This window comes from Protopterus annectens, chromosome 17.part0, assembly GCF_019279795.1.
Source record: "Protopterus annectens isolate FY-2018-M chromosome 17.part0, PAN1.0, whole genome shotgun sequence".
Lineage (NCBI taxonomy): Eukaryota > Metazoa > Chordata > Ceratodontiformes > Protopteridae > Protopterus > Protopterus annectens.
Genome location: NC_056751.1, coordinates 95906106 through 95932405, shown reverse-complemented (window position 1 = coordinate 95932405; position 26300 = coordinate 95906106). Strand labels below are relative to the sequence as shown.

The following is a 26300-nucleotide window of genomic DNA, read 5'->3' as shown; positions in this document are numbered from 1 at the left end:
CAGTTAACGTCTGCCATACAGAAGATGTAATGTGACATTAAATCTAACTTGTGGGACCTTCTTTGATGGGTCTTCTGAGTGGGTTGAATGCCAAAATGTAAACCCAGCACAGTGGAAGGATCCACAGGACTACACAGGGCTCTGAGTTTCAGAAGGCTGAATCCAGAAGCAGAGTAACCAAAGGTAACTTGACTCCTGGAATCATGGCTGACAAAATAATACTTGCTTGACAGATAATTTTGTTAATCATGAATTTCAAATGCCACAAAAAAACCCTTCATGAAATACTTAATCAGCTAGCGCTGGAACAAAGTCTTGCTATATCCACAAATTCAAGATGGACAGAAACATATGGTACACAAACTTTGAAAAGAAAATAACTGAGGTCCAAATCACACAAGGATCTCAGACAGGTCATGGTGACCTGCAGCCTGACTGACTGAGATGGTATCCGGTGCTGTTCCTTCCAAATACAGAAGAGTCCTCTTGGAGGCACAGGCCTACTGACTGGAAGTCTTCTTGACACTTACAAAGCCAGAAGACTGTCTTTGCAAGACATGGGAGTATACATTAGACGCCAGGTCCCAAGAGAGAGAAATGGATATTGCTCCAACCGTGGGGGTATCCTCATCCAGGACAAGCATACTTTCATGTTCTACCAAGGGACTTGCAAACCTGAAACTGCACCCTTTTGGGTTAGCACACACCAATGAAAAATTACTGTTGTTTTTCTTCTTTAGATTTACTGGTGACGCACTGGATCAGCTGGAGTAACAAGAAGGTTTAAAGCAATCTCCTTCTCCCAGAAATGGAGTGTATGACCATCAACATCTGCCCTCTGGCCATGCTGCATCGAACAGAAAAGTGTGAGAAACCTAGTCTCCTGACTATCAAATGTGACAATTTCCAAAATATGCCAGTTTCAGAAGATCCAAACCAGAGATGGCCTTTGCATTTGCAACACCAAGACAAGATGGATCCCTTCTATGTACCAATGTTAGATATATTCTGCCTCTTTGCGCATGCAGTGCATGACTGTATTCCCCCTTTGTTTGTTTAAATATCTCAAAATGGATTGGCTGTCTAACTAAATGAGAAGTGGCCTCAAACACAACCTTGCCTACAAGACCTTCTGAGCCAGAAACATTGTGGAGGCTCCAAGTGATGTGTGTAGAGACCCACTCCAGAAGACAGGTGCCACAAGCCTTGAACCATGTGGGAATCAGGACAAGTTCCCCATTCCAGGAGTAAAGCATCATCATCAGGACCTGCAGCAGGCCTGCAATAGGTGGGAGGCCCAACAACATGGTGGTGAAGCATACCCCTCAACTATCTGAAATTTCATAGAATGTCCAGATTTGGCCTCATAATTGTAATCTGGTCCTTTTAAACTGTGTGGTTTTCTGACAAATCATTCAAGATCAAAGTCCATGAATAATGATATTTGAATTTCAGAGTCAAATCCTTCATAAAATGCATGCTAATGTAAAACCTTTACTCTAGTAACTTTCTAAGAGCATTATTTAAAAGCTGCCCCTGATTCTGTGTCTTTGCCCCCCAATCACTTTTGGCTTTTTCCAGAATTCTTGTACTGAGAGGTTGAGAAGCATGTGGTGAAGTTATGTAGCTCTTCAGATCCTAGAAACAAGGAACTCACAGCAGCAGAAGACCTGGTAAACGTCTGCTACCACTACAACAAATTACATTTGCAGTGGTAATGTCCAAAGGAGCACAAATGGCACCGTGAACAGCACGGAAAAAAAACAAGCTAAGCACTACAGTCCAAGCCTGGAACCTGCACTGCAACTTCTCTATAAATACCAAAGACAGGACTTTCGGGATCCCTGCTGTAGTCTAGAATGTTCAGCAATATACAATGTTCAGCTCTCACCTGTATAGGTCATTGTCTGAGATGGGATCACAGAGGACTTTTCTGACCTTATGATCATCCCCAGTGTCTACAATAACAGAAGTGCCCAATGCAGAAATGCCACCAGAGGAGTCTCTCACTGGGGCTAAAATCAGCCATTTATCCAAGCAAGGAAAAAAATGGAGATCCTTCTGCTGCAAAGCTTTAACCAGTACAGCCAATAACTTGGCAAACACTGTGGGTGCTGAGGAAAGCCCAAATAACAATAATCTGTACTGCACACTGGAAGAAAAAAATCTGTACTGCACCTTTAATAGTACAAAAAACAAACATGTCAGCCAGCCAGCTTCTATTCTCTTGTTCAGTTGCCAAAACATGGAATGCCCTACCACTAACTATCAAGAGTACTCAAAAGCTGGCCATTTTCTAAATCTCTCTAAGACACTACCTATCTTTGATCTGGAATTGCACTGCAACTCGTCCCCTCTTAAAACCTAACAACCACCACTGAATGCTAACACTGATTTCTAACTTTTATGGTGTGTTAATAAAGTACAGTTGCGTACACTTACCATAAATGCAGATGTTCGAGTGTATTCACTGTTGCAGTCATTACACTTGGGTTATCCTGCTGGCAGGCTACCCTCAGTCGGCCTGAGTTCCAAAGTCTAGGTCCGGCGTCGGTTGCTGTTGCCTCTTCCCTGACGACAGTGCACCAGGGGTATAAAAGATGCCGCCAATGTCATTTTCTTCAGTTTTTCTTGCCCCAGATGTCAGGTGCCCCCAAAAGGGTAGGTTACAAATATGGCAATAAAACAAGCATGCACCAAAATATATGACATACCTTCATCTACAAGCAAATACACCACATAGGTTGTATAGATTAGAGAAGTGCAGATAAGTTCCAGCAAAGATAAGGGGGGATGGTGGGTGGGTAACCTGGACTGCAACAGTGAATACACTCGAACATCTACATTTATGGTAAGTGTACACAACTGTACTATGTTCTTCATGTTTCACTGTTGCAGTCATTACACTTGGGTTGAATCCCAAAGCTATGGTTGGGAGGCTGGAGCTAAATAGCATTAGGAGCAGCTATGTGGCCCTGCAAAACTGCAGTGGCAAAGTCTGCCCTGGATTTAGAGTAGAGTGGTAAGTGATAGTGCTTTGTAAAGGTGTGCACTGAACTCCAGGTAGCAGCCTCTAAAATGTCTTTGGTTGGTACTCCCCAGAGGAAGGCTGCTGAAGTGGCTGCTGCTCTGGTTGAATGCGGCCTAATGCCCTTGGGCACTGACTTGCCATGTTGTGAATAGCAGAAACGAATGCAGTGGCCTATCCACTTTGAAATAGTCTGCTTAGAGATAGCCTTTCCTTGTGATGCCACTAGTAGTTGCTCAGTCTTTCTGAAAGCTTTGGTTCTGTTCAAGTAGAAGAGTAGCTGTCTGTGTATGTCCAAAGAATGCAGAATTCTCTCCCCCTTATTCTGTGGGTTTGGATAAAAAGTAGGCAGATGAATAGTTTGGTTAAGGGCCACACTGGACACTACTTTAGGCATAAATGTGGGGTTTGTCCTCAGAGAAACCCTGTCTGGATAAAAAATGATAAAAGGTTCCACAGCCATGAGTGCTTGTAGCTCTGAGACTCGTCTTGCAGAGGTTATTGCTAGGAGCAGAGCTGTTTTCCACGATAAAAATTTCATATCAGCTGTAGCAGCTGGCTCAAAAGGAGGCAGGGTGAGTTTTTCCAAAACATAATTGAGGTCCCATGCAGGTATTGGTGATCTCCTTGGAGGTCTTAAGTTTTTGGCTCCTCTGAGGTACTGCCTTAACAAAGGATGAGAAAAGATTGGTGGCTCTGTATTGTAATGAGCCAAAATGGCAGAGGCATGAATCTTAATTGATGAAAAGGATAGGCCTTTGTCCAGCATCTCAGTTAAGTATTGCAAAATCTGAGGAATATTTGGTACAGCTGTGTCAATTCCTTGTGCCTGGTTCCAGGCACAGAATCTCTTCCATTTCCCGGTGTAAGATTTTCTGGTACTAGGCCTTCTGGCCTCCAAAATGACATCCATCACAGCTTTAGTGAGAGGTGCATTTTGTATGACTACATTATCCGCCATGCTGCCAGATTTAAGGTCTTGACTTGGCTGTGCAGGATCTGATTGTTTTGTTGGGATAGTAGATGAGGTATTTGAGGCAAGGTCCAAGCCGGGCATTGAGTTCCTTAGGATTGGATACCAGTACTGGCGTGGCCAGTCTGGGGCAATCAGTATCAACTTTGGCTTCTCTTGTCTGACCTTTAGGAGTACCTTGGGGAGGAGAGGCAGTGGAGGAAAGGCATATACTGCTAAGTTTTTCCAGTTGAAAGATAGGGCATCCACTTTCCATGTTTGTGTGTGATAAGTCCTTGTGCAGAATCTTTTTAGCTGGTAGTTGTGAGGAGAGGCAAATAGATCTATATCCGGGCATCCTCATTTCCTTGTTATCATGCTGAAGATTTGTGGATCCAATTTCCACTCATGGGGATCCATGAGATTTCTGATTAGTTCGTCTGCCAGAGTATTTATCTTTCCTGGCAGGAATTGTGCCTGCAGATGTACTTGGTAAGTCAATGCTGTGTCCCACAAAGTCATGACTAGTCTGCAAAGGGGATAAGAATGAGTGCCTCCCTGGTTGTTTATATACCACTTGACCGTGGTGTTGTCTGTCTTTATCAGTTGTTGTCCCAGATGAAGTAGGTCCTTGAAGGCTGTCAGGGCATTCTGAACAGCTAGCATCTCTTTTTGATTGATATGCAGATGCATTTGGTTTGTGGACCATGTGCCTTGAATACATCTTCCTGCCATGTGGGCCTCCCAGGCATAATCTGATGCATCCGTTGTTAATGTCTGCCTGGCTGGGGGTAAAGTAAATGGCTGTCCCTTGTTCTGGTGACAAGCCTTCGCCCACCATCGAAACTCCTGCTGCAGGCTGGGAATGAGGGTAATTATTGTTTCCAGGCTGTGGCAAAGTTGAGCCCAAACACTTTTTAAGTACCACAGAAGTTTCCTCATATGCAGTCTCGCATATGGAATTAGTAGAATGCAGGATGCCATGAAGCCCAAAGCCTGCAGAATTTTTCTTGCAGATAACTGGGCCTTTGTTGCCAACAGTTTGAAATATGTAGTCAGTTGCCTTTGTTTGTCTGGCGTGAGATAAGCCATCTGGGCAGTTGTATTTAAGCTTGCACCCAGGAATATTATCTTTTGAGAGGGTACTAGTTTTGATTTCTTTTCGTTGACTGTGTACCCTAGGCCTGTTAAAAAATCTCTTTACAAATGCCAGGTGCTGTAGTAGAATGTCCCTGTTTCCTGCTTGAATGAGGCAGTCGTCCAAGTAAGGATATATTTGTATTCCTCTTTGTCTGCAAAATGCAATTACTGGTGCCAGGCACTTTGTGAAGACCCTGGGCGCAGTAGACAAGTCAAAGGGCAGTGCAGAGAATTGGTAGTGCATTGAGCTAGCTTTGAATCTGAGGTATCTTCTGCATGTTTGTCTGATTGGGACATGCAGGTATGCCTATTTCAGGTCTAAAGTTACAAGCCAAGCCTTCTTGCCCAGCATGGGCAGAAGCTGCTGTAGAGTCAACATTTTGAATTTTGGTATATCCAGATATGTGTTTAGAATAGATAGGTCCAGTATTGGTCTCCAGGTCTTGTCCTTTCTTGGTACCAAGAACAGTCTTGAATAAAATCCTTGTCCCCGCTCTTGCTCTGGCACTTGTTGAATGGCCCTCATGTCCATAAGGGATAAGACTTGTTTTTGTGCCTCTGCCCATTGATGTTTTGGCATGTCTGGCTAGCTGTTTGTCCTTGGCCGGGTATGGAAGTGAAACTTGTAGCCTTGTGGCACTATGTCTAGGACTCATTTGTCCTGGGTTATTATGTGCCAACTTTGAGAAAAAAGTGCTAGTTTTCCCCCTAAAGGTGCTGCCAGAAGATAAGTGCTTGGTGCAGGCAGGGGGACGTCATTGGGACTGTTACCTGTATGGCTGTGATTTGTCTTCTCTACTTTTGGAGGTAAAAGTACCCCATTGTTTAGATCTGTACGAAACTTGGGGCTGGGATCTGCCTCTTGGGCATCTATATCTGCCCCTTTGTGGTCTGTCACTGGAAAGGACCAATTCTTTGTAGGCCAGTGTCTGCTAAATCTTGGTGGTTGTACCTGTAAAAAATCCTTAACGTTTGCATAGAATTAGCTTTGTCCTCCATTTTCTTTAACACCTCTTCTGCTTTAACACCAAACAAGGTATCATGCTGTAATGGAGCATCTAATAGTTTTGCTTTGACATGGTCAGGCAGATTTTGTTCCTTTAACCAAGTATGTCGCCTGATGACAGAACCCATAACAGCGGCCCTGCAGGAGGCCTCCAAAGAATCAAACCACATTGCAAAGTATGCTTTCCCAACTTGCTCAGCTGCATGCAATAAATCCTGAATTTCTTTGTTTTCTGCACATTCAGAATTTATCAACATTTTCTGTTTAAGCAGTGACATAATATACTGCTGATATTTGAGCATATGAAACTGACAATTTAAAGCCCTTATAGCCAAGGTAGCAGAAGTGCAAATCTTCTTCCCCCATCTGTCCAATGCCCTGGAATCCCTGTCTGAGGGGGTAGGGTTTTTTGCAGTGGATGCCTTGACCCCTTTGGGACCCTGAGAGATAGTTTCTGGGTCAGCAGCTGGGTTTTTGTAAAGGAATTTATGAGAGTCAAAAACCCTGTAGTACCTGTCCGGCTTAACAGGAGCTGGAGGTAAGGAGTCAGGGGTCAGACTGGACTCTGAAAATACATCATCTACAATGTCTAACACAGGTGGAATAGCTAGGGGCCTGTGTTGTGGGAGTAAAAGGAAGTATCTGAGCCTTTTCTTAGATTCTCATGGTATGCAAGGTTTCCCCAAAGAGTAATCCTCAGGAAGAGAAACTGAAGGGACAGATTTTTCAGCATCAGAATCCTCATAGGGAGGAAGAGAGTATTCCTGATCAGAAGAGGAATCAGATGAAATGGAAACCTGATCTGAAGATTCATATTCTGTCTCTTGCCTAGACCTTTTATCAGGAGGGGGATGGGAACCCCTGATCAAAGTAATTAAGTCTTTGGCCATTTTGAGCATCTGTTTTTTGGGCATGGAGGCCTGGCCATGAGGCTGTTATAGTTGTTTCTTTGTCTTTAAAGGTGCTTTAGTCTTTGCCTTTGAAGCTGGAGTCGCTTTAATGTATAATTGTGTAGGTCTGAAAACACCCTCAGAAGCTGATGCCTGCTCAGCGGCTCGGGACCCATCTGAGGGAATAGTCTCCGAAGGTCCAATACCTTGAGCTTCCAGTGGCCTAGCTGACTCCACGTGTGAGTCTGTAGCAGCCTGTGGGTCCAAAGTAGCGGGCATCTGGGGCATGCGAAGGCGCCTCACTGAGAACCGGTGAACCGGCGACTGGCTTAGAGGAAGCCTCATCGTCGATTTTGGACCTCGGATGCCTGTCGTTTTCTTTTTCTTTGCATTTCTTGTGAATTCCGGTAGTCGGATGGCTATCCGATGGCATCGTGTAATTAAATTTTCTGCCAAAATAGTGAAATGCAAAACTGTACCGACACTTAATAGTGCATTGGTTAAATCTAGCACAAAACCGACAACTAGCAACGTCAGGAACAGGGCCTAGGCAAGGAATACAGTAAGAATGAAAGTCCTTATGAGGTATTTGCTTCCCACAAGAAATACAATTATTAACTTTTTCTGACATCAGTTTGGAGCAAGAAAAAAGGTTTCCCCAATGGGGTACTTAGCTTTTAATGAAGACTTCGGATCTGAAATTCGAACACGAAAATCTCAGGAGTCAGCCGACCGGCACTTGCGAACTGCTTCTGCTTCGGGCACCGCATGGCAAGAAAGACTGAAGAAAATGGTGTCGGCTGCATCTTTTATACCCCTGGCGCACTGACATCAGGGAAGCGGCGACAGCAACCGATGCTGAACCTAGACTTTGGAACTCAGGCCGACTGAGGGTAGCCTGCCAGCAGGATAACCCAAGTGTAATGACTGCAACAGTGAAACACGAAGAACATCAGTTGTTAGCCTTACTGTTCCTGCATTCAAAAACAACTATGAAATGTCAATCTATTTACATTTGCTGCTTTGCTTGTCAATTTGTTACTATACTTGTAATATAGCCAATGTTACTTTTGCAGCATATTCTATTGAAGTGTACTAACTGCATTGTATTCATACTGTGTATCTGTACTTGTCACTCATGGAGCTTTTCTCCCCGGGACTCCACTGAAAATGGGCTCACTACGGCCCAGTGGACTACCCCGGTAAACAAATGCAAATGAAAATAAAGAAAGAAAGAAATCTCCTATGAAAACTCCAAAACATGATGCACCAAAGGGCATCTGTTATGTCCAGTGACACTGCTCAGACAACATGCAGCAGAACTGGTGTGATTCCCCTGGAGAGTAACCACCAAGAACTGGACGTACTGACTGAAATCACTAAGACCAAAGATTAGATGAAGCAATCTACAGAGTGCTCCCTGTTAAAAAGAAGAATCAGAAGAAGAACCATGATCCCCATTTCAAACACAGGTCAGCCTCTATGGCTTTTTCAGATGAAACATTTAAGTCTGTTCCAGGAGTTCTGAAAACACAGTTTGGTCACTTAGCAGAGCTTTTTATTGGGAAGAAACTAATACCTCCACAACTTCTAAGACATGGCCATCATAACCTTGTCCAGAACCAAATGCCTCTTAGTGATGGTTCTCCAAGCCAGTACAAGCTTAGAAAAACACCACCCCAAGAGCAGCTCAAGACAAGAGTCTGGACTGCTGAGGTTGACACAGTGCAGTCAGCCTCTTCAGAGGCATATCCAGCAGTTGAGAGGACAGGAACGTGTGATTTTTGACAGTCTTCTTTGGAAGGCAACACAGCATCTTGCTTTTAGGTTGATTTGGTCTGAAACAGGAAGAGGATATTAGTGGGGCAGATCATCGTATGGTTCCTCTAAAGGTGTAAAGATCTGCATCTTCCTGAAAAGAATCCATCCACCAGCTGAATAAAGGCTGGAAAAGGAACAGTTCTTCCTTAACCAGGGTATCTAGAATATTGTTTCTCAGCTGTTCCTTGAAGGATGGAAATCTTAGTCATGCCATAATGTAGTGGAATATTCCTGAGACTGTGGATCTTGCAAGTGTATCAGCAAAATCAAAATTAGAACAGGCCACATGGTATTCCACTGTGGAAGCTGCAGACAGAGCCCTGGCCAGGTTCTCCTTGACCCTAGGCTTTTCCAAAGGTGTGACTCACCAGGGAGGCTTGAAAGTTGTCATTTGATAATGGTGTCAAGGGCTCTGAGCTACAGTACATTAAAAAGGTAAATTCCCTTGCCAAACATTGTCCAAAGCTGTAGAGCTTTTGTCTGAAGTTAAGGTCATTGACACCCATGTTGTACAGACAAGGTAAAAATTACTTGAATTGTGGATTCCAGAAATGACACTCACTCCAACCAACAAGGGACCTGTAAAGAGTGTCCTGCTTTTTATTGGGGAGGGGGGCAGAAGGAGTAAAATCTGACTGCTTCTATGTAACCCTAATGGTATCCTTGATTCAGACTCCATGGGTGGGATAACCCAGGACTCCTCCTCCTTCCTTAGATATCGACTTAGCTGTTTTTTGCTAGAACGAAGTGGGTCCAGGAGCCAGTCCATGGAGGACATAAGCTTTATGGTGTTTCTAAAAGACAAAGTCATCTACAGGGTGAGCTGTAGAATGGGGATAACTCACTGTCCTTGTCCATCTCAGTGATAGTGGTTTCCAGTTCCATACATTTTTCTTCCACAGAATCCTGAATGAGAAGGCATCCACTACCCTCATTAGCTCAAGTAGTGTACATGTTCAAAGACTCAGACTCCCACCAGACATCATATATTTGATTTCTAGGCCTTCAGCCATGAGTTCTATTACAGGAAGAGTAAGCAGCCTCTCCAACACATGGGCCATCTCATGCTGCCAAGTCCTAAGAGAAGTCTAGAAAATTTAGGCTGAGTACACTGACCTATAGCCAAGTGACTGCAGGTATGACAACTTCAGATCAGGCCAGAAGACCTCAAGATCTCACCTAAGAACCATGGACTGGAGGCACCTACACCCTGGTATGCATTCCTAATGTTCAATCAAGAGTGTGCCTTCCCCAGGTCTCATGAAATCTGTTGAGGTAAAGAAGAGGAGTAGGCCTGACTCATTGTTTATTGGAGGAGATGAGTTCTGCTGAAGGGTCAGACCATTTTATTTTCACCCCAGGAGGATAAGTCCTCTGCTCTTTGGTCTTTGTGATGGAGTTCTGAATGAGATCTGTGGCTACAGGTGGGATCCTCATATGAATCTCTTCTCAAGAAATATTCAGCTGCTACCATCTTCCTGCTTGTGAGGTAAGCTAGTATCTTCTCCTTCTGATATTTGTGGGTGGCAGAGCTGAACACCTGCTTTGCACTGTACTTCTCAAAACAGTAAAGGCAACACTGGAGTGGGTATTGGCTTGTAATTTTGATGACTTCAAGGACATGCTGTAGAATTATACCTAGATAATGGATGGAGGGACTTTTTACTAAAGTCCACATAGATCAAAATCTGAACTGTAATGGCAGCAGAATACATCCAGAGAGCACACTGGCTAGGTGATATTACAGCATTTGCGAACAGCCCCGCCCTTTTAAGTTTACAAGAAAAATGGCAAACTGTGACTGATAGAGATGATAGAACCAAATCATAAGCCCCATGGACAGCTTCTAATGTCAGATGTTCATTGCCTTATAAAACCATGCCTACTTCTCATGTTCCTCAACATTCAGCAAATCTGAAAGCAAAATACTTACTTTAAGATATCTTTGGGGCATTTACTGCAAATCACTTTGCTTAAAGATTTACATAAGAATGCTGCTACACTGCAAATAATATAAACATCAGCAAAATTAAGACGTCTACTTGTATGAAAAAATAACATTTCAGAAATAAAATGGAAACATGTCAAATGACTGACAAACTAGAAACTAATGAAAAATGCAAACAAGAAACTAACCATTTCATAGGTTAAACGAACTGAAATGATAGGCAGTAACATTAGCTTTTCACAGTTTCCATGAATTGCAAAGTTAGAGAAGCCTCAACATAATTCAGACATCACCTTGTGAAAGTGAAACTTTTAAATGTCAGAAAAATCAGTCAGGATGAACATGTCTATGCAAGATCACTGAACTCTAAAGCAGTGGTGGCGAAACTTTTGGGCTTGGCGTGTCAAAAATTTGGAAAGTGCCTAATTTGACTCTATTGGTGTGTCAACCCCCCCAAACAAAAACATATAACAAAAATAAATAACATAAAGCAGCACAGCTCTCAATACATCAGGGACAAGTCTCAACAGAATCAGGGACAACTCTAGAAATAAGAGAAATGGACAGTTTTAAACTAGTACTATTAATTTGAGACACTGACAGAAAAATAAACATGAATTAATATACATTTTCTGAAGTAAAATAAGTCCGTAAATCTAATTATAGTCATTAAGTGTAAAAAGTAGCCAGTTTTAGGAGGGATTAAGAGGGACAGTTGAAGAATGTAAAAAGTACAGTTGTGTACACTTACCATAAATGTAGATGTTCGAGTGTATTCACTGTTGCAGTCATCACATTTGAGTTATCCCTGCCGGGGTAGCCCTCGGCCAACCCGAATACCAGAGGCTTAGTATTTCTGTGTTGGTTGCTGTTGCTTCAGGACTGACGTTAGGTCGTCAGTAGTATAAAGTAAGGCAGCCGACGCCATTACATCAGTTTTTCTTGCTCTGTCAGGAGCCCCCAAGTGGGAGCCAGGATATGGTAGAAGAACCCCACCAGTAGGTTCATAGGTTCATAGATTAGTACTAGGCTAACTGCCCTTGCAAGCCATTTTAAGCCTAGCCAGTTATCCCTTGTGAAACTCAAACCCTGCACCTTGTGTTTGTAAGGCAAACACCTCAACCATTAGGCCACCCTCCCAACCCCTTGGGGGTTGTGCAGTAGAAGGTAAATACCAAAAAGTTCCTTGTAAGGAGAGAGAGAGAGAGAGAGAGAGAGAGAGAAAGGGGATGGAGGGAGGGAAACCAGGACTGCAACAGTGAATATACTCGAACATCTAAATTTATAGTAACTGTACACAACTGTACTATGTTCTTCATGTTTCACTGTTGCAGTCATCACATTTGTGTTGATTCCCAAAGCTGAGGAAAAGGGTGGAGGCAGTCAAGGAGACTAGGGGCTGGCTAGGATGTCCTGCAAGACTGCAGTGGCAAAGCCTGCCTGGATTTGGAGAAGATAGGCAGGTGGTAATGCTTGGTGAAAGTGTGAAAAGATGTCCAGGTGGCAGCCACCAGGATGTCCCTGGTGGGGACTCATCTGAGGAAAGCTGCAGAGGTGGAGGCTGCTCTGTTATAGTGAGTCCTGACCCCTTTGGCGGGAGGTTTTCCATGTTGCCTGTAACAGAAATGGATGCAGTGTGCTATCCATTTGGAAATGGTTTGTTTGGAGATTGCTTTGCCCTCTGCCCCTGCAGTAAATCTGACCAGTAACTGATCAGTCTTTCTGAATGATTTAGTCTTGTCTAGATAGAATCTGAGCTGTCTGTGCACATCTAGAGAGTGCAGGATACTTTCCCCGTTGTTTTGTGAGTTAGGGAAAAAGGTGGGCAAATGAATGAATTGGTTGAGAGTCACACTGGACACCATTTTGGGCATGAAGGATGGGTTAGTCCTGAGGGACACCCTGTCAGCATGGAAGATGATGAAGGGCCCTACAGCCATGAGTGCTTGTAGCTCAGGGACTTGATGTCTTCCAGGAGAGAAACTTTAACTCTGCTGAAGATGCTGGTTCCAAGGGGGGCAGGGTGAGCTTTTCCAACACAAAGTTTAGGTCCCAGGCTGGGGTAGGTGCTCTTCTAGGTGGCCTCAAGTTGCTAGCCCCTCTTAGGAACTGTTTAATCAGAGGGTGTGAGAAAAGGAAGTGGTCAGTGTGGAAATGAGCAGAGATAGCAGAGGCATGAATTTTAATAGAGGAAAAGGAGAGACCACTGTGTAGCAGGTCAGTTAGGTAATCCAGGATGAGAGGTAGGGAGCGCTCTGCCGTATCGGCTCCCTTAGCCTGAATCCAGGTGCAGAACCTTTTCCATTTGTCAGCATAAGACTTTCAAGTGCTTGGGCCTCTAGCCTCATGTGTAACATCTAGAACCTGTTTACTGAGGTTGGCAGATTGATCAGAGATCAGGGAATAAGCCAGGCTGCCAAATTCAGGGTCTGCAATTGGGGATACATAAATTCACCTTCCCTCTGGGTCAGGAGGGTTGGGGTCTGAGGGAGATGCCATGCTGAAAGTGGGGACAGGCTGCACAGCAGTGGGTACTAGTGCTGGTAAGGCCAGTCTGGAGCAATCAGAATTGTCCTTGGTTTTTCCTCACTTATTTTGAGCAGTACCCTGGTAATGAGAGGTAGCAGGGGAAATGCATAGACCAAGAGATTGACCCAAAGGAAGGATAGGGCATCCACTTTCCAAGCCATGCAGTGATGCTCCCTGATGCACAACTTGCTGAGCTGATGGTTGGTCTGGGAGGCAAAGTGGTCGACCTTTGGGGTGCCCCATTTCTGAGTTATTAGGGTGAAGGTTCTTTGGTCTAGCTGCCACTCGTGTTGGTCCAGACAATTTCTGCTTACGTGGTCTGCCAGAGAGTTAAAAGAGCCTGGCAGGAATTGTGCTAACAGGTGGAGTTGCATGGCAGAGGCTGTGTGCCAAAGGGTCATGGCCAGCCTGCATAGAGGTTAGGAGTGAGTCCTTCCCTGCTTGTTGATATACCACATCACAGTGGTGTTGTCTGTTTTGATCAGGAGAGCCCCTGGGGAGAGAAGAGGCCTGATAGCTGTCAATGCATGCTGGACAGCTAACATCTCTTTTTGGTTGATGTGCAGATGGATTTGCTGTGGGCTCTATTGGTCCTGTATGCACCTGCTGTCCAGGTGTGCACCCCAGGCATAGTCTGATGCGTCTGTCGTGAGGGTCTGGATGGCAGGGTGGTGGTAAGAAAGGTAGTCCCTTTTTGTGGGAGCATGCTGCTAACCACCAAAGAAAATCTTTCCTTAGGCAAAGTATCATTGGTTTAAGAGCTTCCATGTCTTGACAGTGTTGACACCAAAGGCTTTTTAGGTACCACTGTAGTTTCCTCATATGCAGTCCGGAATATGGAACGAGCAGAATGTAAGATGCTATGAACCCCAGAGCTTGCAGGATTTTCCTTGCAGATAACTTGGGTTGGTGGCTAGTTGAGAAGTAGGCTGTCAGGTAAGTTTGCTTTTCTGGTGTAAGGAATGCCATCTGGATGCTGTGTCCAGGCTTGCTCCCAGGAATATAAACCTTTGGGTGGGTACTAGTTTGGATTTCTTTTCAGTGATAGTGTACCCTAGGGAGGTCAGTAGGAACTTAACAAAGGCCAGGTGCTTGAATAGCTTTTCCTGACTGTTTGCCTGAATTAGGCAGTCGTCTAAGTAGGGGTAAATTTGGATATTCTTTTGTCTGCAAAAGGTAATGGCAGGAGCCAAACATTTTGTGAAAACTCCGGGAGCAGTAGATAAGCCAAAGGGAAGTGCAGAGAACTGAAATTGCGGAGATCCTGCCCTGAAACTTAGATATTTCCTGTATGATTCCCTGATAGCAATGTGGAGGTAGGCCTCTTTTAGGTCTAGGGTGGCTAGCCAAGCATTCTTGGAGAGCATGGGTAGCAGTTGCTGGAGGGTGAGCATTTTGAATTTTGATATCACCAGTAACTTGTTTAGAATTGATACATCGAGGATGGGGCACCAGGTGCCCTCTTTTCTGGGTACCAGAAAAAGTCTGGAGTAGAAACCTTGGCCTATCTGTTCTGCAGGAACATGTTCTACTGTCCTCATAGGTTCATAGGTTCATAGGTTTATACAAGGCTATCTGCCCTAAGGCATTTATAAGCCTAGCCCAAAGTTATGTGGCTTACACCACCCCTTATGTTAGAAATAATGTGCCCATTAGTTTGTTGTGCCTCTGTCCAACAGTGACACAGAGATGATTCCTGGGGTAAACCTACGATCTCCCATCCACCGGTCAAGATTTCTCTTGAACAGAGCCAGCGAGGTGCTCTGCCTCACATGGACCGGGATTTTATTCCACAGCATGGGGAGTCTCTGGGTGATAAATCTATCCCTCCAGCACGTCCTATTTATATCCGTGCTAAGGTTTAAGTCACTTGCTCTCGTGGTTCTGGTGGATTTGGATTTTTTGAGGTGGAGCATGTCCATTAATTCCGGGTTGGTCATGGCCTTGTATGTCAGGCACAGGTCACCTCTGAGCAGACGGTATGCAACTGAATAGAGTTGGAGTTTCTTCAGTCTGGCAGTATATGACAGGTTTTGGAGTCCCTTTATCCTTTTGGTGAGAAACTTTTGGGGTCTCTCCAATTGCTGCAGGTGTCGGGTGAGATACATCCCGAATGGGGCATTGTACTCGATCATTGGTCTGATAAGTGAAGAGTACAGGGGAACAATGACCTCACTTGATCTGGATGTGAATCCCTTCATGATCAGATGGGCAATGTAGAAGGTCTTTCGAACCACTTTAACAACGTGAGTGTCAAACGAGAGGTCACTGTCAACCTGGGTACCCAGGTCCCTGATAACCTCTTCTGTGCTTAGTGGGTTGCCACCTATATGGTGGCTTGGGGTTACCTTGTTTTTCCCGAAGGGTATGACTATACACTTTTTTGCGTTTAACTTCAGGCCATGGCTCTGGCACCAGCTATCAGTTTCCGTGAGACCCCTCTGAAGGATGTCTGTGTCCGATGTACTATCCACTATGGCACCCAGTTTGCAGTCATCCGCAAACTTTGTCAGCCATAGTCCTCCTATGTTTGCCTGTACTTCTGAGAAGTAGATGCCGAACAATAGGGGGCCAAGGACTGAGCCCTGTGGGACACCACTTGTAACCGGCTTGGAGTCTGACATGGCTCCAGCAACTCTAACCCTGTGGGTTCTGTCCTTTAGCCAGTTTGCAACCCATCTTGTGACATATGGGTTTACATTTAAGCTGGTAAGTTTCTCTATGATACCCGAGTGGGGTATTGTGTCGAAAGCTTTTGCAAGGTCAAGGTAGGCTGTATGGACTGCCTTTCCCTCATCAATGGCCTTGGTAACTGTTTCGAAGAAGTCGACCAGGTTCAAAAGGCAAGATCTGCCCTTGACAAAGCCAAACTGTGTTGGGTCCAAGGTCTGCAAGTCCCCTATGTCCTTGTTTATGAGTTCCATTATGATCCTCTCCATAGCTTTGCAGACCAGGCTTGTTAAGCTTATGGGGCGGTAATTACCAGGGTCCATAGAGGCACCACCTTTGTGGAGTGGGACCACAGTTGCTGTACGCTACTCCTTGGGCACATATCCTGTGGTAAGGCTAAGATTAAACAGCTGCCTTATGTGCGGGTTTAGTTCTTCATTCAGTTCATGTAGCACACAGCCGGGGACACCATCCGGTCCCATTGATGCTGTGTTTTTAGCTTTAGAGAGAGCAGCTTTCACCTGCGCATTTGAGATGTCTGGGAGGCTACACTCTGTTGGGATAGTTATCTCTCCTTTTTGGGAGTGAAGTTTGCGCTGAACCTGTCTGCCAGTATGTTGGCAATGTCTGTGGGCTCAGTGATTTTTGTATCATTTTGGACTAATTCTGAGCATATCTGGGAGTTTCCACCCAGGTTTCTGACATAGCTGAAGAAGGCCTTATGATTGTCTTTTGAATCTATGGCAATTTTTTTCTCAAAGTTGGCCTTTGATGATTTTATGAGGGATCGTAGTTTCTTGCTAGTACTGATCAAAGATGCCTTCCCTTTTGGGATTTTGCTCTATCATGTAATAGCTTTCTCCTCTTATTGTAAAGTTTGTTTATGGCTGGGGTCCACCAGACTGGACGTTTGCCCTTGGTGGAAAGAGTCTTGGTTTTATTTGGGATTGCCTGATCCATGCAGTCCTGAAGGTGTTCATAGAAGGCTTTTGTAAGGGCTTCCGCAGCTTGGGTTGTGGTTTCCATTGGCTCGGGGGCCTTGAAGGATACCACACCTGTCTTGAGTAGTGTGAAGTTTGCTTTAGAGAAGTTCTTCACTGTGGTCTTTTTTGTTTGGGGTGGGGGCGGGATGTGGATTTCTAGTGAGATTAGTTTATGATCTGATCTCACCAAAGAGGGATAAACTTCCGGTGTGGAGCATTTTGTCCCCATGTTTGTGATGATGAGATCTAGTATATTTTCTCCTCTTGTGGGGACAGTGACTAGTTGTTCCATGGCATTTGAATTTATGAACTCCAGGAACCTTTGTGCTAGAAAGTTGGGGCTTGAGTAATGTTCCCAGTCTATATTCGGGTAGTTGAAGTCACCCAATATGATGGTGTTTGGTGATACATTTATACCCTCCAGTGTCTTCAGGAAGGCTGTGTGGGCTTCCTGAGTTTGAGAGGGTGGCCTGTAGCATGCTACAAATTGTAGAGCAGTTTTGCCTATGGTTAATTGCACCTGGATGGTTTCTGATGCTTGTGCGTAGCCACCAACCTGGAGGTGTGGGTATCCTTGATGAATATGGATACACGCCCTCCTTTTGTGGTATGGTCCGGGTTTTGGGGCCGGAACGCATGATATGAGGTAAAACCTGATAGTGCCGGTGTGCTCTCAGGAGCCTTGAACCAGGTTTCAGTCACAGCACAGACATCGATGTTCTCCATACTGAGAAGGGCCTCGAGTGCGTGCATTTTGAGATTTAGACTTCTGACATTGAGCAGCATTACCCTTAGTTTCTTCCGTTTTGTTTTCTAGGGTGGTAGGTTTAGAATTTTAGCCTTGCCTAAAAAGGCACTATGGGGTGGCAAGAGCCTTAGCCAATATCCGAATCCCAGGGTGACAGGTGCAAGCCGTCCCTTGAAGCAGCGTGGCTTGTCAAGCATGTCATCCCAAGCAGACAGACACTGGATCCCCTTTGAATGACACCAGAAATTAAGCCAATTGTTAAAGCTGATCATCTTGTCACTATATTGTGGCATCATTCGTGGTGAAGGAAGGATACTGCTCAGGGTCAGGGTCATACCTGCCTGGGCTACATAATCAGAGAGCTCCTCTATGTCTCTTTTCATGTAGTCCAGGGAGGATCGTCTCAGGTCGTTCACACCAGCATGGACAATGACTGTGTCATACTTGTACTTGCCGTGGAGTGACCTGAGTGCTTGTGTTATGTGGCGGATTCCAGTGCCCGATAGGCAGCTTACCGTGACCTTCTCCTTGTTCAGCCTGGTGAGTGGGACGTCAGTGTGTCTGACTATGGAGTCACCTATGACAAGTATGCTTGGTGTTGTATTTGGCCTTAAGGGCAGTGACTGCTTTGCACACTGATTTTGTTTTTTATGTGTTGTTTGTGTGGTGTCTTGAGTTTGCAGTTGCTTGGGTGTCTGCTTTGGAGGCCTTTGCTGTTTAGGTAAATTTTACTGAGAGCCTCGAGTATGTCTTAGTGTGTTTATGTGTTTGATTCAGTGGTGTGGTTGAGTTATGTGAGACTTGTATTGTGGTGTGTGTAGTTGCCTTCTCCTCCTGCCTGGTCTTGCCAGTCCTGAGTTGAGAGAGCTCAGCCTCCAGTTTGGCTAAATAGCTGCATCTCTCAAGTGTTAGTGTTATGTGGGAGGAGGAGAGGGTTGTCCGTGTACATGAGGCAATTGTAACATTGCCTCAGAATTCCCAGATTCACCAACTGGGCAGGAGAGGACACCAGCATCTGACCCTTCAACATGCTAGAAAGAATTATGAGTTGGTATGAGACAGAAAAGTAGAGGGCTTAGCAGGGAAGTGGGCACTCCTGGGGGGGTTTGCAAGTGAGGGATTTGTATAATAAAGGAGTGCTTGACCTGCAAAGAAAATGCTTATAAGACAAGGGATATGCTTTTAAGACAAGTGCTGAGCTTTTTGAGAAGAAAAAGCAATAGAGAGCAGGGAAAGGACTTGCTTTTTCGCCTCTGCCCACAGGTTTGGTAGTAGATCTGGGAACCCTTTTGGGGTTAGAAGAGTGTGGAAAGAAAATTTGTATCCCTGGGACACTATGTTGAGTAGACCAGAGGTCGTTGGTAATGGTGGCCCAGGTGCTTGCGTGAAAGGAGAGTTTTCCTCCTAGGGGCAAGTGCAGGTGGGCAGAGGGAGGGGGTGAGGGAGGAGAGTCATTGTGAGTTCTTACCATGAGGGGGTGGCTTTGAACTCCCTGGTTTTGAAGTGGAGGAACTCCACTGCTTTGAGCTCTGCATTCCCTGTGGCTGTTGTCTGGGGGGTCTGCTTCCCTGGGGTCTGGGCCGAACTGACCTGGTGGGGGCAGGAAAGGACCAGTGCTTGGAGGGGCAATGCCTGCTGAACCTGGGTGGCTGGATTTGTAGGAAATCCTTAACTGTCTGCATAGATTTAGCTTTTTCTTCCATCCTTTTTAAGACCTCCTCTGCCTTGGTGCCAAATAAGTTGTCTTTGTGCAAGGGTGCATCCAATAATTTAGATTTGACATGGTGTGGCAAGGGCTGTTCCTTAAGGCAAGCATGCCTTCTAAGGACAGAACTGGTGACTGCTACCCTGCAAGAAGCTTCTAGGGCATCAAAACCACAGTGTAAGGTGTGCTTAGTTACTTGACTTGCAGAATGCATTAACTCTTGTAACTCTTTAGATTCTGCACAAGCAGGAAAGGAAGGCACTTTTGTTTGAGGAGTTCCATGGTATGTTGCTGAAATTTTAGCATATGGAACTGACAATTCAGTGCTCTGATAGCAATAGTAGCAGAGGTGTATACTTTTTTACCCCATCTGTCCAGTGCTCGGGAATCCCTATCTGAGGGGGGTGGGATTCTTAGCAGAGGTTGCTTTAATTCCTTTAGTCCCTTGAGAAATTACCTAGGGGTCAGCAGTAGGATTTTTGAAAAGAAATTTGTGTGAGTCAGGGACTCTGTAACAGATGTCAGGTTTTGTGGGAACAGGAGGGAGGGTGTCAGGAGTCAAACTGGATTCCAGGAAAACATCATCCACAACATGCAGGACTGGGGGAATGGCCAGGGGTCTGTGCTGTGGAAGATCTAAGAATTCTCTGATTCTCTTTTTAGACTGAGGGTAGTCCTGACATTCCCATTGGAAATCCTCCCTTAAGGTATGAAGAGTTTCCCCAAAGGAAAAGTCCTCGAGTGGACAGGCTGAAGGAATGGATTCCTCTGCATAAGAATCCTCATAAGCAGAGAGGGGGGGTTGCATGTCTTCAGATTCAGATGCATCAGAGTCATCAGACTCCTGTTCAGATAAAACTACTGGGGACAGATCTCTTTTTCTTTTAGAAGGGGTAGCTTGGCTTCCCCTGATCAGCATGATAAGGTCTTCTGCCATTTTAAGCATTTGAAACTGAGGCAAGGAAGCAGGTGCCTGAGATTGGGTCATTGGTTTCTTGGGTGTGGTTCGTACCCTGGGCCTTAGAAAGTCGGTAGTTTTCAAAAGAACGGTAGACGTGAAAGAAGTCGTTGGCTTGTGTCAAGAATCGGTAGTGCAAAGTACTTCCTTGGAAGCTGGTGCCTGCTCAGCGGCTCTGGACCCATCCAAGGTAGAGACAACCTGAGGATCCTTAGTCGATGAAGAGTTTTGCGGCATACCGGACACTGAAAGGGTTTCGGTAGTGGCCTGTGAATCCACAGAAGCGAGCATCAGGGGCTGTAAAAGCACCTCACTGAGGACCGGAGAACTGATGACTAGCTTAACGGAAGCGTCGTCGGTAGGTTTGGACCTGTGCAGTATGTCTCTGTCTTTATCCTTACGCTTTTCCGGAAGATCTGCTGTCGGATGGCTTACAGAAGCCATATCGGAACTCGAGGACTGTAAGCTAAAATATCTAGCTACAAGCAACAGCGAGGACGTTGTGATCTGGGCCTAAGCAAGTGATGCAGTAAGAATGAAAGTCTCGGTGTGGTACTTGCTTTCCACAGGTGAGACAATTGTTAACTTTTTCTGACATCAGTTAGAGCAAGAAAAAAGGATCCAATGGAGTACTTAGCTTTAGAAGACTTTAGCTTCAGGTTGAAAGACGAAACTCAGGTAGCGGCCGACCAGCACTGGTGCAAACTGCTTCTGCTTCGGGCTCCTCGGCAAGAAAGACTGATGTAATGGCATCAGCTGCCTTACTTTATACTACTGACGACCTGACGTCAGTCCTGAAGCGACAGCACCCGACGCAGAAATACTAACCCTCTGGTATTCGGGCCGGCCAAGGCCTAAAATACTAAGCCTCTGGAATTCGGGCAGGCCGAGGGCTACCCTGGCAGGGATAACCCAAATGTAATGACTGCAACAGTGAAACATGAAGACCATCAGCACACGCTTAGAAACATAGACTTCTTGCCCTTTGCAGAAGTGTAACCATGAAGAGAAAACAGTGTGAGCACTGCCCTTTGCAGACTCTATCAAGACAGTATTTCGAAACAGTCTTTGACTTTAATAACTTCCTTACCTCTGCAGCAGTGTTGTTGAACTGGCTCCTTTTTAATTCAATACACTTCACACAAGCAACGAATGCAAAAGCAGTTTCTTTGGTAACTCGGTTGTGGATGAACACTGGCGTATCACCCAAAACATTGTGGTGTGTCACCTTTCACACATGTGTCATAGGTTAGCCATCACTGCTCTAAAATGTTGCAAGGTGTTAATATAAAATTATGCTTAAAACATACTTTGTAGAAGTAGTCCCTATGTTTTGCAATTAAAATTATTATATAAGGACCTGATTAAATTAAAAGTGGGGTTCAGGAAATGGAAAAATGGGTTCCAGTAGTAATTTCATCTGGTTGGAAACTTAACCTGAAAGAAAAAAAATGCGTTTCTCCAGTGGGAAAACATCTCACACCCTCCTGGGACTTGCATATCAACTTTACAGTTGCACAAACATTAAGAAAAAGGAAATCTCTGTAAATAATGGAATCAATGTCAGTGTACAGTTACACTTAAAAACTACACTAGTAGAGATTTCCTATGGATAGCAGGTATCAGGACGTTCAACACTGGCGAGCTTAACAACTCAGCCAGAAGGAATCTAGTTCACTATGAGTTTCAGGTAAATGGATGCAAAAAAAAAAAAAAAAAAAAAAGAGATTTTACTACAAATCATAGTTTTCCCCATCCTGAAATGCTTTTCTTTTGGGCAGGATTACTATTTCATAAATTAATATAAAGCTTTTACCTGTTGTCCCAGCTGCTGTAGAACTTCCTCCATTATAGTCTGTACAGTGCTTTCCTTATTGATTCGTATAGATATACAAGCTAATCCCAGCCTAAAATAACAAAAGCAATAAACTAAAATCATTTTAGTTATAAGGCAACCAAGAAAACAATCATCTTGGTGGTCTCCCGTTTCATTTATCCTAGTAGCAGTTTAATACATGTCAATCATATTCTTGAAACAAATTTCAAAAGCCTTTTATCTGTGGGAGTAAGTGGGTCACACAGTAAACATAGACAGCCCTCTAAATAGTTAAGTCAATTGGATGCATCAGTCATGTATTTCATTTAAACCAAAAACTGCAGATAAAACAACAGCCTAAACCATGCCCATGAAATAATATGTTAAACAAATTAATACATAATACCAAGAGTTGCACTTAACATTTGGGTGTTGATGCAGATACTCAAACATCAGCTTACAAACAGGTAATATGTATCTGTCTGCGGACTGTACAATCCTAAAAAGGTGTATGACTATTCAGCTATGTGTTATCCCTTCTGAATTTGTCAATAAAGTGAGGACTAGCCAAGAAGCTTTGTTTGTATTTATGTCCACCCGCACCCCACCCCCAAACACACACAAGCACATACACTCCTCTCCTTATGTGTGTCGTACATGTCACCACTACCTAGTTGCTCCATTAGAAATACAGTGTTAGCACTCTGGGCACAGAACATGAGTCACTATTAACTTTTTATTGTTGGACAATCAGTCTCCAAAGGCAGTATTGCACAGCATGGACATAATCTACTAATGCAATGGACTGCACTGTTCTAGCTCCAAGAATAAAGTAAGGTCCAGTGAAAAGAAACGCTAAGCAAGGAATGGTAAGTAGCTTGTTTATCAGAATACAGAAAGCTTTCAGGCCAATGCCTTTACCCACTGTGTTACATAAACTATTATTCACATACATTTAAACTAAAATCTTCATGACACAGCCCAATCAGAAGAAGACAACAATTAACTGCATATTCACATTTATTACCTGGCTAGCATTTCTTATCACTGTACTTTACTTTACTTGTGAATATTTTGTATCTGGAGTGACAGTTAACCTCAGAGCTGAACCTAGCTGTTTTTCATGTTCTAGCTCCAATAACTCAATAACTGGCCATGTAAGATTTTTAAGATGACTGCACACTAACAGCTTAACTTCAGCATATCCATTGTGAAAAAGAAAGTGAAGCACAGGGGCCAGGAACTCTCTCCCTTTCAGTAAATTCAGTTATTGGGTAGTAAGCATATTGCCTGGGTGCCAGCAAAAAACAAACAAAGACAGCCTGAAAAAAGTGAAGAGAAAACACGATTGGGAAGAATTCTGCAGGTTGTTCTTTTTTCAGCTTTTCCCAGTTAGGGGTCGCCACAGCGGAACTCTGGTCCGCTAATGATTGGCAGTAGATTTTTTATGGGTGCCAAGGTGCCAGCTCGACGTCCAACCTTCAACGAAGGCCTGCCCATTCTACGCATGTCTTTCGAATGCCACTCAACCACAGGGAGGACATGCAGACTCCACACAGAAGGCGCTCCAGTCGAGAATAGAATGGTAGAACCTCTTGCTGTGAGGCAACAATGCTGCCACTGCACCACCACAACTTCTTGGGAAGAATTCTGCAGCTGTTCAGCAAAAAAGCAGTTCAAGTTCCTGCTTTGGTGCAAGACATGGCTTCCAGTAATCTAAAAGAAAAAATGTGCTCATAGCTGATTAAAATAAATGAAACGCTGAAGACGTATATCAACTCAAACAACAAAAGGCTGGATAAAATGGAAGAAGCCTTAAGTAAATATATACATGAGATGACAAAACTACAATAACCAGACGTCAAAATGAAGAAAAGGCTGGCTGAGTACGAGACTGTTCCCAAACAAATGTTTCAAATACTAGTAAAATTAGAGGACTGAGCACGTAGGAAAATCTGAGACTTTCAGCTGAACCAGCAAAACCAGAAGGAACAGACTGTATTGACTTTATGAAGACACAAATAAGACATTAGACAGGTATTCCACAACAGGCACCATTAAATGAAAGGGCACACAGTGTGTATGCTCCAAATCTGATCCTCATGAGAAAGCAGGCAAGACCTGTATTAGTAAAGATGAAAACTTTCCATCAGAAAGAGTTGATTCTGAGAAAATTGGAGCAAAATGGCAAAATATGAAATATTGGAGACAGTAGAGTGTTTGTGGAAAATGATTATTCACTGTACACCAGGCAGAAGATAAATAAATGTATTCCAGCAATCAGGGAATGTCAGGAGTCAGGTTTGAGATTCACGCTGCCGTATCCAGCTGTCTTCAGAATATTTTTCATAGAGGATCAAAGTCATTTTTGATGCAGAACAGGCTAAGGTAAAAATACAAAATTTGCCCAACAAAAACTGAGCTGTCAAGCAGAAGGGAGCTCTGCTTCTCATTTTTATGATAATAAAGTGCATACAGAGACTTTGCCAGTGAAAACTTTAGAGACAGAGAAAAGCACAGAAGTTTACTAAAACCTTCAGAGACAGAGAAAAAGCACAGAAGTTTACCATAAGAATTGGGAATTCCACGAAAAAGACCAGCAACACAGAAATTAGTGAATTAGTGTGAGACTGCAAAGCATCAATTACATTTGTGAAATACAGCTGTATAAGCAAAAGTGGAAAGAGTGGACTTTGATTTCGTTAAACTTGTGGAGAAATGAAAGGCATTTATCTCACTTCATATCATTAAATGTTTGAAAGGACAGTGAGGGGAGGAGAAGAGGACATAGAAAGGTAACCAAGTACAACAATTTCTGTCCTTAATATTTCTATGAAACTCTTCACAATATAAATTGCATGCTTTATAGTAAAGTATATTTAGTTTTTACATGAGATAAAGATACCAAAGGAAACAGGTGCCTTTTTCTCTTTATTTTTTTTGTATTAAGAGATATTGGCATTACAATGCAACGAGAAAAAAGGATAGCTAAAAAAAAAACATGTTTAAGTAGCTGTACTCTTAGGCTGATGAGGTGGGGGATGGGGTGTAAAAGTGCATAGACCGTGATATGTGTGGAGCTGATGTGTTTTCTCTTACTGTTGTTTAGGTGAGTGTCTGGAAATGGGTTTTAAGTGGAAACAAGTAAATAAGAAACCACTGAATATGATGAAAAGTTTTCACTTAGCAGTAAATGTTTCAGCTTGTCTTTAGAAGCATGCAGCTGAGGACTACATTTTTTCCTCTTACTTTTCCATTGAGACAAGCTGATAATAAGGCAATAAAAAGCTAGAACATTGCTTTCTTCAAGGCTACAAGTTAATGCATCTATCACAAAATCTAGAAATCAAGATTTATAAAAGCTATAATATATAACAGGTGGAAATAATAGCTTCTTATCACAATGGCGACACTTTCCATATTATCTTGGAATGTGAATGGTCTCACAGATATAGACAAAAAGGAAAGCACTTTTAATTTTATTAAGAAATGCAGACAGCAAATAGCAGTGCTACAGCAGACTAGTTTGGAAATAACCGAGCATGTGAATTTGACAAAACAGGATTTCAGGGTGGATATTCAGCAGAACATCACAGATAAGCAAAAGAGGAGTACTTATGTTATTTGCTACATGAGCTCCAACTGTCAAAGAATAGGGAAAAAAAGATAATGGCAGATCTGTGGTAGTAAGGAGCTACTAGTTAGGGATGAAGATTACACTGGTATGTATTTAAATTCTATCCAAAACTGCTATTATGGAGAATGTATCCGGGAGCCAAGAAAGGAAAATATAACAAAAGATGGTAGATTTCTGAAAATAAAATATAAAAATATTTGGTAAGAAGATATGAATTCAGTATCTGGCACTCAGGGAGAATTTACAAATTATTCTCCAAGGTACAATAACTGCACTAGACCAGATAGAAATTATATTTCACAGAAACGTGCATTTAATTAAGAACTTTGACACACATCCAATAATTGTTTCACATCATGTACCAATAATTACAAAGATTAAAATGCAGGGTAATGTACAAAAGATGAGACACTGGTGCTTCCCCACCCACCTGTTAGAAAGAGAGGAATTTAAGGAATGGGGAGTGAAA

General features: G+C 43.6%; 1 protein-coding gene across 1 annotated transcript in view; it reads right to left on the bottom strand.

Annotated features, from left to right (window-relative positions):
* DGKQ (diacylglycerol kinase theta) overlaps window positions 1–26300 on the bottom strand; it is a 2194335-nt gene that overhangs the window by 801696 nt on the left and 1366339 nt on the right. Inside the window, exon 10 of the mRNA XM_044059107.1 lies at window positions 22195–22285. Within this exon, the coding sequence (XP_043915042.1) occupies window positions 22195–22285 (91 nt within the window). The remainder of the gene's footprint in view (window positions 1–22194; window positions 22286–26300) is intronic.